This window comes from Zonotrichia albicollis, chromosome 5 (assembly GCF_047830755.1).
Source record: "Zonotrichia albicollis isolate bZonAlb1 chromosome 5, bZonAlb1.hap1, whole genome shotgun sequence".
Taxonomy (NCBI): domain Eukaryota; kingdom Metazoa; phylum Chordata; class Aves; order Passeriformes; family Passerellidae; genus Zonotrichia; species Zonotrichia albicollis.
This window is the reverse complement of record NC_133823.1, coordinates 37,812,637-37,832,807: the sequence shown is the minus strand read 5'-3', so window position 1 is coordinate 37,832,807 and position 20,171 is coordinate 37,812,637. Positions and strand designations below refer to the sequence as shown.

Sequence of the window (20,171 nt, the reverse complement as noted above, 5' to 3'; positions counted from 1 at the left end):
TGTCCCACATCCCTCACTCTCATTCCACTGTGGCTTCATGGAAATCAGTCTCTTCTGGAAGTGTCTGGGAGTGTCAGCCATGTGAGCAGGACCTTTCTTGCTTCTCTTGTGCACCTGCTCTGGGAACCTGTGTCCCTCCACATGAATGTGGATCTCTCCTTACTGCTGGGAATGTTTCTAGAGAAGTTTAGAAGGAGATGCTTGATTTTACTGTTCTACCTGGCATGCTATGTCTTACTTCCCAAACCTCCTCCTTGACCTTTCCTACTTCACTGGTGCACATGCGGACCACAGCCACCTTCTAGGCCGCAGTGGTTTTTTGGGAGGTGGTAGATTGCTGACATCCATGAGATCCATGGTCTCTGCCAACCTAATTTGTTTTGTGATTGTGTTCTCAGTGCAAGGAAAGCCTTTTCACAACAGGAGGTCTCACAAGGGTTGACTCCCTATCTCATTGCTAGCTCGGTGTCCTCTGCACGTCCAGGGATGCTGCCACAAAAGATCCTCAGCGCCCACAGCACCTGGAGAACAGCTCCCCCTCCATTTGCTGCGCAGCTGGAGAGCACACGGCTCCTTAACCACTCCTTTATGCCACTCCTCACACAACCCCCGGTGTGCCGGCACTTCTCCCACCCCGTGCATCGTGTGCAGCACAGGGAGCTGCACTGCTTGGCTGCCTGAGTGCCTTGGATGTTTGTGCATACAGCACACACATACATGGATATGTGTGCGAGGGAGATATATACACCTCTGTCTCCATGTACAGCTCTTTGGAATGACTACATTTTGTATCTGCGCCAGCCTCCAAGTGCTCTTTTCCTTTCTCGTTTATGGCTAGGGCTAGGAATGGCACATTGCAACCTCAGTGGATTTTATTTACAGTAGTTTGAATCGGGATTATCAAAACCCTGTAGAAAGCTTTGGTCTCTACACTGACTCCATAACTAACGGCAGTTTGTAAAATCCGTTGAAATCCAAGAGCTCTGTCTTGCAGTAAGCCAGCCGCTTGAGCCTCGCTGGGCTCAAAGGATCTGATCTGTAATTGTCCTCGTTGTGGAACTACGACGTTGTAGTTTTCCAAAGGCAATGACAGCTCTCGCATGCGCGTGTACCAGACCGAAACCAAGACTCCCACCTCAGCAGAGGGGCTGGAGACGCAAGGAGCGATTCAGTCCGCGCTGGTGGAGCTGAGCGGCAGGGATTCCTCTCTGGTCCCCGGGAAAACCTGCTTTGAGCGCTGGGTTTGTGCGTCCCAGAGCAGCGCTCCTCGGGGCTGGCTCCGGCTCTCGGTGCGGCTCTGCGTGTTGCGGGAGACCGGGGATCAGCGGGAGCCGGTGCCGGGCGGGGGTCGGTGGCGAAGTCCCGGGCTGTGCCGTGCCCTAGCGCTGTGCCGTGCCGTGCCGTGCTGTACCCGGCGCGGCGGTGACGGGCTCAGCGCTTCCGCGCCCGCCGCCGCAGCCCTGCCCCCGCCGCCTGCGCGGCCGGCCCGGCCCGGCGGAGAGGCGGGGGGATTTCCAAGCGCCGGCGGCCTCGCCGCTTCCTCTCCTTGTTTTGCTTTCGATCTGGCCCTCTCTCCGCCCGGGCGGAGGCACTGAACTTTTAGTTTTGCTCCCGCGATTATTCAGCGCCTGTTTTCATTTCCATTTCGTGTCCCCTGGCAACGGAGGTAACCTTGAGGAATTATATAAGGGCCGCGAAAACGGGCCGGCAAGGTAATTTTGAATTATTTTCTATTTTTTTCCCTATTTATTCTTGTCTTCGCGTTTAATTTTCATTTTATTTTTCCGCATTGCTGCCGTTTCCGTGTGCGGGGCAGCGGGGGCTCCCGGGCAGATGCGCATCGGTTTTAAAAACAAAAGGTCGGGCTGCAGCGACCGGGGCCGAGCCCGACTCCGCCGCTACGTTTGAGAACTGGGGGGGAAGGGAAGAGGCGGCCGCGGCGGAGATGGAGCGGCCGGGGGGTACCGCCGCTTCCCGGGTGGGGAGGCAGCCCGGGCGCACGGACAAAGGCGGGGGCGCAGGGTCGGGAGGGCCGCGGCCCGGGCCAGGCCGGGCCGGGGGGCTCCGCACTTGTTGCGGGGCCGGGGCGCGGTGGCTTCGATGAGGGCAGGGCAGGGCAGGGGAGCGGCGGCGGCGCGGGCGGAGGGGCCGCGGGCGGGGGTCCGTATGCGGGGGGGGCGCTGCCCCCGCGGGCCGGGGGCGGGAAGGGGCGGGGCCCGGCCCGCCTCGCCGAGCGCCCGTTACACAAGCGCGGGGCGGGGCCGCCCCCCCGGCCTTCAGCGCCGCCGCCCGCCGGGCCCGGGAGGCAGCGGGGCCCGGGATCCCCGCCGCGTGAGGGCACGGCGAGGGGCAGAGGCGGCGGGGCCCGGGCAGGCGGGTTCCGCGGGAGCGGCGGAAGGAGGAAGTGGCGCTCGGCTCCCGGCGGGAAGGGCCTCCCGTGCGGGCACGGCGGCGCGGCCGCCTCGGCGGGCTCTGTGCTGCCCCACGCCAGCGAGCAGAGCCCAGCGCTGCAGTGTAACCCCAGAGGGAAGTTAGGAACAAGGATTTCCTTTGTGCGCAGTACGCAGGGTCAAATGTCCAGCGTCTTGCCATGGCTGGGATCGAATTTGCAAGTACCTGAAGGGTTGGATCCCTCGGCCCAGATTCTCAGAGGTACTTAGGTCTTTAACTCTCGTTTTGATTAGTGTGAGCTCCTAAGCAGCAGAGTCTGTGTCTTAACCTTTATTCTTTAGACACAGAGCTCAGATAAAGGAATTCCGGAGTGCAGGACTTTCCTTCCGGTGAGTGTACGATTTTAATTTATAGCTCACCTTACCGTGCTCAGGTCTTGCAGACAGCATTCTCTTGAAGGTGTGAGCAGTTATAAAAGATAACCTTAGTTTCTGGAGATGAAACACAACGTGTTTAAGTTTACAGTTATTTTATTTAAGTCTTAACAATATTTGCAGAATGCCGGTGTTAGTACCATAAAAAGGGAGTGGAGCAGCAACATTTAAATTCACCCTAACACAGAGAGTCGCACAAAAGCAGCAGAACTGATCTCTGAGCAGATGGTCTCAGTCTGAATCGCAGTCTTTCTTTGCTGCCAGCCCCTTCAGATGCATCAGTGTCCTTCTTTGGCCCTGTTGGTAACATGCTGCCAGGGAATTACTTCATGTGCCCCTTTCCTTTTGCTGGTAAGCCATGATGAAAGGTGTGATGAAAGCTCCAACTCCTCAGGCACAGTACCACTTCGTGTGCCCCACTGCAGCTCTCCAGTGAGGTACAGGCACGGCAAGGTGCCAGCCTGTGAGCCTGTGTTACCTCCCTGAGGCTGGGGGTCCCAGCAGGTTGGCAGAGGCAGGTAGAGCAGTCAGTCACTATCATTGTTTGGCACATGTATTAGCACTGCTAGCCAGTTACTTGCTGATGACAGAAGTGACAGATTTTAGGAGCTGTCAAGTCAGGCTCTAGAAAAGAGCTGCTCATCACAGGGCATGCTGTGTAAAAATGGGCAGCCAAGAGGTATGAGAAGTAACATGCAGGCTGTTAGGAAGGAGGGGTTAAAGGCCCCTTTCTCCATTGAGGAAAGGTCTTAAATGTGTGGGACCAAGTGGAGTTAGGGGCAGTTTTAATACAGAGTTGAGAAAATGATGAAGAAAAAATTGTGCTAAGATTCAAGAGAAAATAAAAATCTTTATTTGAATAAATAGAGTCTACATTAGAATAATAGGCTTTATGTAAATAAATTTGCAGCCAGGTTATGTATACCTTCAATGAAAACATGTGCTAATATGTACAGTATATATAATAATATATGTTCCAAGACCAAACAGTGGGAAAAAGCTGATGGATAAGGATTGTTAGGTTTGCCATGATACTCTCTCTTGAAGTGATGCATCACCTTCATAGTGTTAAAACATCTTCATGGTAGAATACTTGGAATATCAAAAACTTTGTGGATGCATGGAGACTGAGTAGGACTGAGTAGCTTGCACACGCATAATGTGGGAAACTTTTTGTTAAAGAGGAAATGACTGTTTGGGGAAGTAATACAGGGTCCCATGTCCTGATGTCCTAGGCCTGTGTAGGAAGAGCAGAGAGATTAGGGCTATGTGACTGCCCAACCTAGATGTTGACAATAAATGTCATCTATTAAAGGAGTGTAGAGAAGCTCCAAGGGTAGCAAATATGATTGATTGTCAATGAGGGGGTCACAGTTGCCCCTGCGTAGATTATGTCATGGTCCAACATGAAATTTGCCCAGGTGCCAAAATCCCTGCTTTCTGGGTGTAGCTTGTACAGATGCACTGGGGGAAACAACTCTAGAAAAGGTACTGGCCAGCAAGAATTAAATTCAGAATTTTCATTCAAAATCCCAGCAAGTTCTGACATGACCCTGGTCATAATGTCCTTAAAATCAATGTTGTTCCAGGAGCTGCAAAGGCAAGGATTGTTGTGGCAGTGTTTACTCTTCCTAAGTAGTTCTTCATATAGGGAGGAAAGAAGTTAATCAAATGGTGAGAGGCAGCCAAAAGTGTAAAATTGTTGCAAGTGGCATGTAATTCTTCAAAGACACTCAGAGTAAAGGCTCAAAGCAGTTGTGTGTCAGCTGTCAAAAATACCAAAAAAGCTGAGCAGGCTGACAAGCAAAGCAGCTCAGTACAAGTAAAAAGACCTCTTTCAAATGTTAAGATTTTGTTTTCAAATGGGAAAGGTGGAAAAGAACATAACAAATGTTCCAAACACAGTTAGATAAGCTAGAGAGTCATGCAGCTAAAGGCATGAGAACAATTATAATATACTTTTTGTAGCTCATCAAACCCAGGAAGCTTGCTGATAAGTTATCCATGTGTAGAAGGAGTGCCCAGGGAAGATAAAGTCAGTGTAAGAGTGAAACAGATTCTATGAGCCTTGCTTCACCAAGAAAGAGTTTAAAGAGATTCTTTTGCAAGAGGCTTTCTCTTTTTTTAAAGGAGTGAACATGTCGGGGAGCTCTCCAAAGTCAAGCGTCGGTGAGAGATGGTATGAGAACAAACCATTGGGAAGGATGAAGCAGGAGGCAGGAGGTGATACTTGTTGCAGAGTTTTGAAACAACCGAAATGGAAAGTTGCTGAAATGTTGCCTCTTGTGTGTAACTCCTTGTGTAGGCCTGCTTTGGTGCTCCAGAAATAGAATGTAACAAATGAGCTGTCCCTTTTCCAGGGTTTCTCTGGAGACCCAGAACTCGAGGATGGGCATTTTTGGTTGGTTGGTTGGTTGCCAAGGGTTAGTGAATGGGACTAGTGAACGTGGGTATAAATGTGAAACAGTGACAAAGACTAGGCCTGGCTTATGTTGCCAGGGAGCTGAGTGTCATGACTCTTGTGGCGTTCTCTGAAGGCGTTACTGAGCTGGTGTCTGGTTGATGCAGGACCAGTTTCAAGGTGGGATCAGTTTGCTTTGGGCTGTGTAGTCATGACCAGATTGCTCATTGAAAAGAGTTTGTACCCCTCACCCAAGTCTGCCCAGGGCCTGTGCGACTCAAGGGATGCAGGAAGAGACAGGTGGGAATGTGGCAGATTTTCCAATTCTATTAATTCATTTGGAGCATGAAAATCCCAAAGGCTGAACCACAAAGTCTGCAGAAAAATCTTATTTTGAAAGTGTGGGTGTAAGTTTGCAGATGAAGTTCAGTACAGACCAATTTCAGTGTAATACATGTGGAAGGGATTGCAATCCTAATTTTTCACAAAAATGAAGCATGAACTAACTTTCTACTCAGGAAAAAAATGATATAGTTTGTAAAATCCAATGAAAATATAAGCTCTGTGCCAAGATGTGGCTAGTAAAGGACAGGACAGGTTAGGAATTATTACGAAGGAGTTAAAAAAAGAAATAAAAAGCACCATTGTGCCACTACAAATGCATGTTACTCCCCTCTCCTGATTGAGGAAGTAGTGAAATTTGCTGAGCTACAGAGGAGGATGTCAAAGATGATGAAGGGTAGCAATGAGCTTTTGTGAAAGAGCAAGTAGCTTGGAAAAGAAGTGACTGAAGGGACCGTGGGGATATTCTTCAAAATCATTAGTGTCATGAAGAAAGTGAAGAGGCAAGATAAATGAGACCCAAATAAAACAATTGGGAGGCAACTTCAAAAAACCAGATGCTTGTCCTGCAGTACGTAAATTGTAAATTGTGGTGCTCACAACCACTGCGTGTTTGTCTGGGGTTTACTCGGGTTCACGAGTGATTAGTCAGTCTTTTGGAGAGAAACTTGCTGTGCAACTTAGCAGTCAGGACAGTTCAGTATCAAATTTTGGGCACTGACTGCTGACAGAGAATTGCTGAAAACTGCTAGTAGAAATTTCCACTGAGAAGCATAAGCCACCATCCATTTGCAGATAGCAGAGAGAAGCAAGGCCTTTTATTGCCCTTTGTTGTGTGAAACTTGTGGCATAAGATTTTACCAAACTTCTAGGGAAAAAATAGCCTATGCTGATCCTGTTTAATGTGGGCTTGCTGCCCCAGCCTTTGTTAAGCTGACACCAGTTTCAGTCAGGTAAAGTGTATCCTGTGTGCATGCAACACTGCATTGGAGTTGTAGCCCTGCACAATTCCTCTGACATTTGCAGGATTAGAACTTGTGTTTTGTGCATCATGTATTAAAAGTCATGGTCCGTTTCTAGGTAAAGATACAACACTAATCTCGTGTTACTCTTGCTTATCTCCGTGTCTCAATTGTAAAGATTGTTCTTTTGAAACCTGATTCTTCAAAGGCCTGCAATGATTGTGATATTGAGGACATAAACCATGAGACAGTGTTTACAGAAGTTTTATTGTAGCTAGTGCTGCTGCAAACTGTGATTAGTGCAAAACATTTTCTGGCTTGTCCTTTGAGTTCTCAAGTGCAAAACAAAAGAATAAGTAAGCTTAAAAGATTCTGGATACAGTGAATGAGAGGAACAGATTTGTTGAGGTGCATATTCCTTATGTATGAATAGCATTATGCAAAATATTATTCCGTTTAATTAAATAAGTTCCTCTTGGGGTTTTTTGGTTTTGTTTTGGTTTCATTTTTTTCAGAAGTTTTATTGGAATGTATGAAGGTTCTTCTTTGTATTGAGTATGTGTAAACTCTTGTGTTAAGATTAAAATAGCCAATAAAAAAAACTGAAGTCAACAATTAACAGTTAGTGGAATGGAATCTATGTGAACAGTTTAGAGTTTAATATCAACCTATGTGTATGTAAATATATATATATACAGATGTACATATCTACGTATCTACACATATATAAAATTAAGATAGTTTGTATATAGCATAAATAATACATTGTAGAGCACATACTTCTTATTAATAAACTGTGAAAATGTTTTAAAATTTGCTCTTACAGTTAGTGCTGGATATGTTTGCAATTTCTTGGAAGCTCATGTAAAATTTCTGGTTTTTTGAATGACCCAGAGAAGAAAGAAAGAAAGAAGTGGTAAGCAGTACAGTAATGTTTGATTTCTTAATTTGTAATATATTGCAAGCCCAGCTTTCTGTATGCCGGAAATCTTCTGATCCCTTTGTTTGCTTGGGAGCAGATTGCATTAGATCAAGTACAGCAGTCTTTAGGACAAAGCAAACATTTTATCTTGTTGCACCTTGGACACACATCCAGGAACAAATCTGCCTGCATGTGGCATATTGTTTCACCCCAGGTGCAGAATTTAAATTTTAACTCTTAAGTTATTTTAGCATTCAGTTGTTGCTATATAGGTTGCTATCTTTCAAGATAAGCTTGGAAGTAATAATTTTCATATTCCTGTCTATTAAAGAGGAGGGCAGATTTCTGTTTGATGGTTTTTCAGCTAATGTTGACAGGCTTGGTTTGAAGCTCCCAGCGTGTTTCTGGTGTTAGGAATGGCATTAAGGTGTGTCAAAACTGGTTAAATTTGTCCTTTGTTCACAGTGGATGTTGTCCAACCATTTCCCTTTCGCTGTAAAATTATTTTAAGTACTTTTAAAAGACTTGGATACTTAAGATTAATGCAGCACAAAAGAAGGAAGGGTTGCTTACGCATTTGGTTTTGCAAAGTGTGACCTGTGGTTAAGTTCTGCTTTCTCATACATATGGAGGGATATATGTGACTTGAAGGACCTGATAAGGGCACAGAAGACAAAGCCTGGACTGTGATATTTCTGTTGATATTGCATGTTGCTTGACAGCATTCCAGGCAAGCCTCTTACAGCTTTATCTAAGCAAGACGCTGCCTTTGTTGGTTAATAAATTAAGGTAGCAATAAATTCAGCTCCTTATGTGCATTTCATACATATATGTATAACACATTTCGTACGTGGTGTGGGCTTTTGTGCATTTGGTGTACTGGCTGTCTTCTAAGGTGTTTTGTTGACTCCTGTATTCAGGACTTTATATGCAACTGAGACATGAATCAAGTGGAAAATAGTGAAGTATTGAATTTAATTGGATGAGGCATATAAATCTGTAAAATCAAAACTAAACAGCTCTGCCCCAAAACACTTTCTAAAATTGTGACAGCATCTTAAAAAGTTTATCTAAGGTAAAAATAATTCTGCAATAAGAAAACAGGCAGGATAGGAGAGCAATGTTTTTAAATTACTGAGAGCTTGCCTGCAGCATTTGAAATCCCAACAGTGTTACATGAAAAAGATGAAAGCAAAACTTGAGGATAAAATTGAAACCAAATATAAACAAAAGTGAAACCGACTCCGTTGGTTTTCATTTCCCAGTTGGCAAAAATGAAATAAGCACAGAGCAAAGAAGCATGAGAGCTTGAAAACTTAAATCAGTTTTACCATTTATTTGATCTGTCATCTAAATTAGACTGCTGCATAGCAGCACTCCCTTAGCAAACTACACAATGGAGGGTAGGGGCTGCACTCCTGGTTTATCCAGGTACTACTTCTCACAGCCAGAGGTCTTCCCAAGGCCCTGCGATATGGGAAGTGGTGCCTTCTCCAGTAACAGAAGTGCTGTTTTGAAATCTGTGGCAAACATGTACACGGAGCACAGTGGAAGTGATGACGTCCAGGACGATGAAAGGGAGTCAGTAACTCGGCTGGCCAGAGCACTCGAGCTTTAGTCTTGTTGAGGTTTGAGTGAGGTTTGAGTTGCTAATAAAATTGGGTATAAAATACATGGTTGGCTTTTTTTTTTTTTTTTAATTTCACCTTTGAGGTCATCCACTTAGACCAGGGCCAGATCAACGGTAACCAAAAGGTGTAATCCAGTATCAGTCTTGCCAATGGTATGAAATGACTGTGAATGGTTTCACTCAATTTCCACAGATCAGTCAACAGCTAGAATGTACTTTGTGACATTGAGAACTACCTGGTGAATTAGTCAAAAGATGGCCAAACATTGGATGGCTGTGTAATCTCAAACACATTAATTTGAGATGTCATTTCTCCTTCTCCTATTTAGATTTGAGATTTCATTTCTCTTTCTCCTATTTGGAGATGCATGCTCCTGGGCTGTATTGAAAAAAAGGTTGGGTGTTGACGAGAAGCTTGGACAATCTCTGCTCTGCTAATGCTGTGCTGGGATGAAATGAAAAGCCTTATTTCCAGAGGTCCAATTCTCACACATTTGAACACATTGCATTCAAGTATATAAAAACGAAAATTTTTGGATGCCAGAACAATTCTGAGATTTGAGATTGATGAGAGAATATGAAGAAGTCTAACATTGTTTAGTTTAATAATATTTATGCAGCTTAGATGAGAAATGAAGATGAGTTGAGTTGCCTCACTCTAGCTCAGTAGTATTTTAGGAAACTTCCAAGACAGAAATAGCTGCTGCAGATCACAAAGTGAGGCTAATTGCTGTTGGTCTGTGGTCAACACAAAACCTTTAAATTAAAAGCATATTTTGTAACCAATGCTATTAACTATTCATATCCTGTGTGTCTTGTGGCATAGGAAAAAGTAGCACTTCTAGAAAAAGGAGCATTAGATCATATCATTTCAACAAGCATAAGTACAAGCCTTTAATGCTTAGTACACTTTAAGTGCACTTCTTTCAGCTGTGTGTACAAGAGAAAGATATTTCTTTCTTAAATTCTCCAGTGTCCAGCAGAATCTCTGTAGTAACTAATTCAATTTCTTTTTTGTGCTCAACACATCTGTGTCTTTCATGGTGCTATATTTGTAACTGTAAAGAAGTTCATGTGACAGACATGTTTCCAGCTCACAGTGGGTGATTCAGAGGATCTCAGCCTCCAAGTATGTGCCTGCCATGATCTGTCTGTAAAGTGTCTAAGTAATCATAAGAGTATTTTTTACAAATCTGAAATAGTGTACACTTTTCTTGAATATCTTTTCTTAGAAGTATAGGAGAAATTGCTTTGCTGAAAGGGCTGCTTTTGCTTCTCTCAGTGAAGTTAGGCAGAGGTAGTTTATGCCTTTTGCTGCTGGATCTGGGTGCTGTGCTAACAATTACAACTTTGGATAGCAGAGGTAGAGTTGTGGGTTAGCTATTAACTTCAGTGGTAGAAACTGCCCTTGCCCAGACAATAAAATGAAAGCTTTAAGCAAATATTAAATCACACTTTAGTGTAGTGTGCAAATAGTTCTTGCTGTGTGTTGCAGAACAGTATGTTTTACAAAGAAAGGTAGCTGTGGGAAGCAAGCCCAGTCCAAGCAAGGTGGATTATATCAGGTGCATGTCATGGCCAGTGAATGTGAAAACTCTTCCTTGAACACATTTCTCAGTGTTTGCTGTCAGGAATAATTTTTCTCTGCATCCATGAGTGCCTCCAAAATATCATTGACTTCTTGCAATCCTGTTTGAGCCTCACAAGCCATCAGTGTGGGAACAATGAGATTAAGCACTTTTCTTTTACAATGGCTCTTTTCTAATTTATAGCACCCTATAAGGCACTCACCCTGTACTTAGCACAGGAATGTTAGGGAGGACACTGAGATAAAGACTGTCCCAGCTTTAAAAGGTACTCTCACAGTTTAAGTTCTGATCCTGCAGGTATGTGCATGCATAATTTCCCACTGCTTTCAGAGGGATCCAAGTAGTAAAAGTGCTTGTTAAGAGTTTTAGGGATGTCTCCTGTAAACTTAGTCATGGAGCTCATGAGAATGCAGGGGTCTAACAGAACCATGCCATTGAGTGAGTTGCATTAGTGAAGTGATTGTTTATAATTGTTTGAGCTTTAATAGCCTTCTAGTTTTCACCTTGGTGGAAAATTCTTTATGAATCAGGTGTCAAGTGCTGAGTTTTCCTGGCAGCTTTAAAAACACACAGAGTTTGGCTTCCATGGATTCCAAGTGACAGCTAAGCAGGAGCAGCAATTACCTGTGGGCATTCAGGAGTGGATTTGCATGTGAGTGCTTAATTCCAGAATAAAATTGATTATTTTGAGGATAATAATCTCCAATGCAAGGAATTAATTACTCCCTGACAACCATGACAAATCTCTTCTTGTAAACAAGTCCCTCCCAAACTTGTCTGAGTGAAGTACAGAAAAGTCACCACCTCTCTTTTAGGCAGCATTTGAGAGAAAAATATTTAGAAATCCCAGATACTGAGGACAAATCATAGTCAATCGTCAGATGTAACACAAAGCTTAAGAAGAAAACTAGTCAGATATTGGACTGATTATAAATAATAGATTTATGACTGCTTTTGAGACTCCTGAAGGAGCTGGCAAGATGTATTGTCATCCTGATGCCAGCAGATTCTGGCATCTCCTATCTTCACTCCCTGAACACCTGAGAAAAAAAAATGAAAGAAACCTCCAGGAAACAAAGTATTGTAAAGCTGAAACGAAAGCAATCATTTTGTATTGTCACCAGACTAGCAGACATCCATGCTTGTGCAGATGGGCATTGTGGCAAGGATACTGTGGAGATGATCTTTAGCACTCTGTTAAAAGCCTGGCCCAAATTCCCAGCTGATGTAGGCTGCTGCAGTGCCAGAGAAGTGGATGTGCTCAGCCACAGACATTGTGTTCTTCAAGTGTTGTGATAGGTAGAGCCATCACAAGGGAAATTTCATTGTGGGTATTGAGAGGCTGGAGCCTTGCTTCATCATGGCTAAGTCCAGAAGCAAAAAAAGAACAACCTTATGGGTTTATTGTATTAAAATAAGATGGATTTTCTTCGGTGAACTTCTAGTCTGCAAATCCAAGGGCTAACTTTAATGAAGCCTGAGATCACTGCAAAGTAACAACTCATGTCTTTGCTGCTGAGGGAGAATAAGCTGTGCATGGAAACCAAAGGAAAGAGTGTGTTTTGATGTGTAAGGTTTGAATCCCAGCCAGGGCATGTTAACACCCTTTGGGTGGAACAGAAATGCTATAGGGCTGATGAAACACACTCCATATACAGTAGGAGTTCTCACAGAACATTTTCCTGGGCGTGTTTAACGTGCAGTCTGTAATGCTGATTTCAGTACATGTTTAAGTTACTTTTGCCTTTGTTTTCTTTGGTTTTTGTTTTGTTTTCAGGGAAAGACGGGTTGGTTGTTTTTTGCCCTCTGTTGCTTGAGGATAAAAGGGCTTTTCTTCATTCTACTTTGTGTATCATTCTTGGGTACAGCAGCAGGAGAGGAGTCCATGCTGAATGCCTTCCTCCATCTGCCTTGCAAGGAGGTGGGCACAACCTGGACACTGCATTGCAGGGCCTTGGAAGGTTGGGTAGCTGTTGCTAGCATGAATATGTCATGGAGAGCTCGATTTCCCAAGTTTTCACCCCACAAAGCTTTCCCCTTAGCAGCTATAGTCCTGTTGTAGCCCTGTCACATTTTGTTTGGGAATCTGTAGAAGCAGGTGAAGTATTGCCTGGTGGTTGCCTGTACAGGTTCTTCTTAATGGCCAGGCCATGCCTTACACCATTCTGCCCAGACCTGTGCTCTCCCATCCTGCCTGCTCTCCAATTCTTGGCTTTCTGGCCTTTCTCGATGAAGTTACATCCTTCCTGCAGGCACCAGAGTTAATAAGGTACCACCTTTCCTGGCTGCAGTGAACTCTTTCTTGGTGAAGGACAGGAAGGACACAGTCTTTTCTGCTGCCACCAAAGCATTAGGAAAAGCAGGAAAGATATTGCTGTGGCTACAATATGGATCGAGGTGTTACAGCCAACACAGGAAATGGGTCTGTGGAGCAGACTGGCCATGGTGAATACGCTAATGGAGCTCACAGCAAGAGGTGCTTAGTGAGAAACAAATCTGCCAGGGTTGTCTCCCCATCCCTCCCTGTTCATCAGGGCATCACTGACAGAATAATGGTGAAGAAAAAGAGGCACCATTACATGCAGTTAAAAGACCAGAGAGTGTAGGTTTTGCTTTCTAACTAGCTATGAGTCCAGAATGTCTATTACTGGCTTTTGTGGGTTTTCTTGCTTCATTTCTACATGAGGATTTCACTTTGAACCTGTAACCCTTGTACCTCTAAGAATGGCAATGCCCACTTTTCCTCATTTACTTCTCTTTAATGAAGTGTTTTGCCATTGGTTCCAAAAACAGATGTAGGATAATTTGGTATTATCAGAAGGAAGGCATGTTCTGCAGCACCTGTGGTAAGAGCCTCCTCCACCTCATGGAGATAAGAAAGGTACCAGGCAGAGGTCTTGTCTCCCCACACACTGCAGGCAGGGAAAATTCAGGTGTCCACATCAAAGCAACTGAGTAAAGTGCATTTCTGCTTTCCTTTCAGTGTCAATCTCACATTTCTGTGAGATTCTGATTTCAAACTTATCATCCCTCTGATAAGTTTGACTTCTAAGCAGGGCTTTTCTCAGAGTATAGATGGTGAAATGTTTGAAAGCAGTATTCACAGCAGAATAGCTGAAAAAGGTGGTCACATTGCAAAATCCTATATGAAAGCAGAGTTCAGTCTGTGACCAAAGAGCAGAATTTTGCTCCAAGTACTGTTCTTTAAAAAAAGATCATGTTTCCGTGTATGCTGGAACAGTCTTGGCAGAGACACAAATACAGAACCCAGTTCTCTGAATCCTAAATTTAGCATATGGTCTCATTTCAGCATATCTCTTTGGTCACACGGGGTGATTGATGCTTTTCTTGACTGCATCAGCCTTAGTAAACAAAGGGAATAGTTTAAAAGTTTATCAGCAAAGCAAAGTAAAGATAGCTTCTCAAAAAAATAGTATTACCCATTCTGTATTTGCAGAGAAAAGAAATTGATACCATGCAATGTTCTGCACATATCCTCTGAGGAACAGATGTTTTTCCACAGCTTTGAACAGAGGCTGTGACCTGCTTCACAAATGTGCCTCCAAGATCTTGTCCCACCATAACTTTTCACAGCTGTTAATAATATTTCCATATACTGACAAATCTTTTAACTGGGTACCTTGTGATAGGGAAAGAAGAGCTGCTTTTCCAGAGGTTGTTTTTTTTTTTTTTTTTTTTTTTTTGTTCCATAGGAATATACTTTTAAGAAAGTACCCACAGATACAGATTAGTTTGTGGTTTTGGGATAACCTTTGTGCCTTTTCAGTTATCCAGATGCTGCCAGAGTGAAACTGAAGGAAAGAGAACATCGTGTACTGCTCAGATGTAATGCCTGCCATGCCATTGCTTTCACTTTCTGTCTACAGCTGCTGTAATTCTAGTGAAGAGCTCTTCATTCTCAAAGGTTACACTTTCTGTATGGCAGGAGTGTTATCTCTGTGAAGGAAAAAACAAGTCAGACTTACTAGAATGTTCTTGCGGTGAGTAGGGAGGGACTGCAAGCTCTTTATCAATCATTGTGGAGTGAAAATATGCGTATTGCAACCAGTTTATACCTTGTTGGGGAGTAGCCTTCACTGTGTTCTTGAAGTTTCTCATTGCAAAAAATAGGCTGAACTGACCACTGGACTAGCAGGAATAGTGCAGTAACTGAAGCTTCAGAGAACATCAAAATAATCCCTCCATAAACTGTGGTGGCAGCCAATCCATGGGCCATGCTTCTTGTGTGGGAATGGCTCTTCACAGGTTCCCAGTGGGCTCCCCCTCTATGCAAATCCCAGTGAGCTGGGGCTGATGTCTTGCACACTTGCCACTGGTTTGGGAATAATTTTATTGATGTCTTCATGTCCATTGATGTATTTAAGCTCCCACCTCTGAAACAGCAAATGCCCTGACTGTGGTCCCCTCTAACATTAAGACAAGTGGTTAAAGTAGAGCAAGAAAAGGAAATTAATTTCTGGAGTTACCAGTCTTAATACATTTGTAGGAGGCAGGATTAAAGATACTGATTTTTGAAGACTTGCTGTCATTACTAAGAATGCCTTACTAAGAATTGTAGAGTGATATCCTAGCAGATAGTCCTACTTACAGTGCTTAAATGAGCTCCTCTTTTTAGATAGAGTGAAAAAAAGCTTTCTGAGGTCCCATCTGCAGTTAACTGTGTTTCTTGGTGATTAGTCTTCCTTTCCTCCACCATGAGAAACCAGAAGAAAAAATAAACAGGAATTATTATCAACATAGTGCCAGAAAGACTTCAAGTTTGGGTCTCTGGGAATATTAATAATTTTCCTGCGAAGCCTGCTAAGTTCCTGGACTTCTTCAGAAGGCTGACAAGGTAAAGAGTAGCATTAGCATGCAGCAAAACTGGGATGGGACTGAAGGGTGATGGAGTACAAGGTGTTTCTTTGCCGCTGGAGGAGCTGGTGCTGCACCTCCCCTCTGCTCCTTCCTTCCTCCCAGCCGGCTCTGCTCCTCTCCCTGCCTCCATCCATGGTCCCTGTGGAGTGGAGGAGCATGGTGCCAAGTGACCCAAGGCAGGCATTAAGCCATTTCTCTCCTGGTTAACCAGAGGGTGAAGGTTCAGGCAGCCAAAAGTAACCAGGTTTCTGGAGAGGTTTGCTTAGGCCAGCAGATGGGTATCCACAGCTCAGGAGATCCTGGCAGCAGTGAAGCCAGTGGCACCTGGATGCCTTGGCAGCTCTGAAAAATATTGTTAGGCATGCACTTGTTGCAAAAAATTCAACAGCTGTTATGTAGCTTCTTCTAAGTGTGAATGTGCAGAGGAAGTGCACCATTGAGGCTGACCAGGAGTGGGAGATAGGTGGGTAAGTGCATCTAGTTTTACAGCCAGCTCCAGATTATAAATGTTGATGTTTTGTTGTCCTTAAAAGGATTGACTGTTTCTACTTTTTTTCTTTCAGCTGGGTAAACACTGGAGAGAGGCTGGCAAGAAACTTGGCATACCTGCTGTTTTGTAGGGCTTACCTTAGTTTCTGACTTTGTAGGTTTGTTTAATAATTGATATATCCTGATGGATGGTGAAGCTGGCGTGGTGTTAGGCAATGGCCCCTGAAACTTTACATGTATTTGCTGCCTATTTTGGAGCATTTCAAATGTCTTTACAAACTGGAATGATTCTTAAAGTCAGGTGATTTAATCTGTACTCAGTGAAAGATGGACTCCAGATCCTCCCACCTGGAGTCAGTGAAATAAGGCTTCAAGTGCACCCAGTAATGCCATTTATGGACAGACAGGAGCTACTTTTAAGGGACTGCAGGTGCTGATGTTTCTTTCTGTACAAATAAATCATGCAGTTGACAGCCCTGGATGGAGATAAGGCACCTTCATTTCCCGCAGGCAGTTACTGGGTAGAGTTGACTTGGTATTTTCATCAAAAGAATCTTGTTAATGTGCAACTGATAAAAACCCTGCTACATTTTAGCACCATTGTGGTCATTGCTGTCCTGAGGCAGATAGGTCTGGGAATGTCTTCTGATGCCATCCAGCTTTATTTTCATCAGCATGTGCTCTAAAAGGAGCATGGGTTAGGGATTGTGTTTTGATGAGCAGAAGCACAGCTCTGTTTGCTCCTTTGTGAAGGACATAACTCCAGAAGATTCTCGCTGTTCCCTCCAGCTGGACATCATTGTGGATTATTTTTACCTGGGTTTGAGTTTACTTTCAGATGAACAGGTCTTGGGAGCCACTCCTCTCTTCTCACAAGCCAAACTTCTCCCCTGATTACCTGGGATTAATTTGTCTTGGTGTGGGTGATGGATGGGAAGGTGTGTGTTGACAGCTGCAGTTGCTAATCCCAGAGGAATCCCAGGGTGACAAAAAGGAGATGAGCACCTCTCAGCAGCATCTAGAGAGGAGCAGCTGGGGAAGCCCCCAGGGATGTGGGAGGGAAAAGACAGGTTGGCTCAACTCTGCCATTTTGGGCAAGACTGGCTTCCTTGTAGTAGCGATTGTTGGCAGCTTTCTCATTTCCTGAGATGTATTGCTTTTGTGCAAAGGCAGCTTCTGTTTCTTCCATGTTGCCTGTCCCAAGTGGGATCCATTGCTGCTGCTTTCAAGATGACGTTTTTGCCTTCTGTCTTAAGTTGTTCATTCAGATGGGCTTGAAATTTGTCTTAGGGGCTCATTACCCAGAAGATGAGTCTGACTGCTAAATGGGAACATTTATATTGAGTGTTGAACCTCATGCACAGTGTTTCCAGGAACTGTCTCAAAGTGCATGCATACTCAAAGATACCTTACAAAGAAATGCATCTGTTGTAGATAATTGTTTCTGCCTTGTCAGACAAATAAAAATTTGCTCATGTTTTTAGTACATTGCCATTTGCATTTTTCAGCTTTGACTCAAGCTGTAGTAGGGGAAGATGGTAGAGATCTCCTGTGCACATTCTGCAGCCTGGATGAGGATTGTTGGTTCCAAGGGGAGGGGGGTGCAGTGGCTGTTTGCCACCAACCTGGGGGCTAAAAAAGTTGAACCCACATCACCCTTGCCCAGAAAAGAGCTTCCCTCTTACACAAAGAGGGGATATGCACAAGGGCTTGTCTGCTGTTGGATTCCTGGGGCTGGCTGTTTTTTCATATCTGAAGTGAACCTGAAAGGGAGCTGAGCAGTTGCAGACGTTTTCTGAGCTATTTTAGAAATTGGTAGTTTACTGCAAGAGGCTGCAGCTGAAACATGAGTGCCCAGCTCCACAGAGTAGTAAACAAAATACTAATATGTTTGCTGAGAGATTAGTGTGAGCATGGCTGCTGGTAAATTCTCTAAACACATCAAAGAACCTTATTGTTACATTCAGATTTTAATTCCTTATTAGTTTCAAGGAAATACATGTCCTCAGAGCAATGAGAGGAAACTTTGAACGTTTTTCTTCCTCTTGTGTTGGGTGTGGGCTTGGTACTGCCTAATTGTTAGTCTGTCCCATGCCTGTACTCCCATAGGAAGCGAGAACAAACCCATTTACATTTGTGCCATTCCTGCGTGCTTTCAAATTTTTCTTTCTCTTTTTTATTTTTAAGATCAAAGGTGACAAGAACAGTGGAGCAGAGAAGTTACAAATGATGCAGAGAACACAGATGTGAAGAGCAAAAGAGAGAGGAAGGAGCTGAGCCCAGTGCAGAGGGGGCAAGGAGAAGCAGCAGCCTAAATGCAAGTACTTGAATGTGGAAATGATGGGTTCCAGGGTGCTTAACAGGCATTTAATGTGGTGCTTTAATCTGCACCTAGTGCCAGTTGGTTAATGTTTTTAAAATTTTCTGCCTCAGGTTCAAGACTTTGGACTCTTATGTCAATAATTTACAGCTCTAAACAGGGAAGTGGCATTGAGGTTATGTGTGCATGTGTGTGAGAGAGACAGAGAGAGAGAGAGAAAAAGAAGTCAGTTTGAGTCTTAACTGGATAATAAAAGGGGGCATAGTGTAGTTGAGGGGTGTGTGAAGAACTCACTTCATAGCTGAACAGCATTGAAATGTAAAATAACAGCTAAAAATCAGTGAGTGGATTGATCAGAGAAAGCTGGAGGGAGGGGGTCAAACTACTCAGCTAGAATCAAAGTGGTATGCTAAATTGCTGTAAAATGTACCTTTATTAATTCCAGTCAAGTTCATGGGACTGAAACTGCCATTTGAAGGCCCTTTCATTAGCCGAAGCATCATTTTAGCTAGTACAATGATGCCTCCTGCATGTGTTATTTTTTTCGTTACATGTTTTTTCCTTGGCAAAATAAGGTGTGCAAATGCAGGTATGTGGACTGAAAAGAGGTGTCTCCAAGAGTGTAAGTGTTTTTCTTTGTGACTTCTGGTATCCCACCTTTATCAGCAGACAAACTTTTGCTGATATTGTGTGTCATCTTCAGATGAAGGTTTTCCTAATAAAAGTGCACCAGAAGAATATTTTCTGCCATAAAGGAGACTTCATCTCAGTTGCTTTTAGGGGAGGCTCACACACAGAGCTACAATAATGTTTATATTTACCATCTTTCAGTGCCTGCAAAGCTGTAATGAGTGTAGTGTGCAGAGGTGGGGGAGCTGCCTGGGAGTTCTGCCTGGCAAACAAGTAACCTTGTCCCTTGTTCCCTGCAGCTCCTTCCCAGGTGGGTGACAATGCCTGTCGAAAGGATGCGGATGCGGCCCTGGCTGGAAGAACAAATCAACTCCAACAGAATACCGGGGCTGAAATGGCTAAATAAGGTAAGGGGGGGTGCATGCATGTGCTGAAGGGGAACTTGATAGCAGTGGCTGAGGTCTGCATAGGTAAATGAGCTCATTCCTGGTTTTCAAAAGGGTGACGGGGAGGATGGGCAAAGCTGAATGCTTCCTGCTGAACCTGTTCCTCCAGTCTCGCCTGCCAGATCTGAAGCGTCCTGCTTTGGCCTGGTGGATTTGTGGCTCATTTAAAAGCATTTTCCAACTCTTTGTTGTTGAAGTGAGTGTTTCTGTAGACTCTGCTTGGACTTTATTTTTAACCTGGGAACACATTGTTCAACAAGTAGCATCAGAGGGATGTGTTCAAAATACTCTTCTGTGTTAGACTCTGAGTTGAATTAACAATCTGCTGTTTCAGACTTGTGTGGCTTCTCTGACACTTCTCAACTCAAGAGGAAATAGGGTGACTTTTCCCCTGTCTGACTCAAACATAATATCTCTGGTCCTGAGCTCTTACTAAGTGCTCAAGACACTTTGAGAGTGCAATCAAGAACTCAAAAATGTCAGTGCCCAATTTGAATTTATTATGATTGGTTGAGTAATATCTAGGAGTGTATTTGAGACTTTGAATAGTAATGAATTGTGGAAATGTGGCATGCTTTCTGCACTGTGCAGGAGAGTAATTCACCACTCTGAAAAGCATGAAGCTGTTTTTGCTACAGAGGCTACTTTATTATCAGAATGGGTGGAAATGCACAAAATCAGGGGCAGAAACATAGGAACTGCCTGTCTGGTTAAGTGACTAGGACAAATAGTCTGGT

General features: G+C 44.0%; 1 protein-coding gene across 6 annotated transcripts in view; it reads left to right on the top strand.

The window, feature by feature from the left end:
- Positions 1-1,354: 1,354 nt before the first annotated feature.
- The window catches only part of IRF2 (interferon regulatory factor 2), a 39,376-nt gene continuing 20,559 nt past the window's right edge, over positions 1,355-20,171 (top strand). Inside the window, exons 1-3 of one of the 6 annotated variants that reach the window (XM_074541376.1) lie at positions 1,355-1,712; positions 18,226-18,359; positions 19,288-19,395. In XM_074541376.1, coding sequence (XP_074397477.1) covers positions 18,354-18,359; positions 19,288-19,395 — 114 coding nt within the window. In that variant the 5' untranslated portion in view covers positions 1,355-1,712; positions 18,226-18,353. Of the gene's footprint in view, positions 1,713-2,266; positions 2,653-2,740; positions 2,781-18,225; positions 18,360-18,433; positions 18,699-18,729; positions 18,948-19,287; positions 19,396-20,171 lie in introns of those variants that run through there. The other 5 variants (XM_005483836.4, XM_074541377.1, XM_074541378.1 and 2 more) reach the window with 5 other exon arrangements.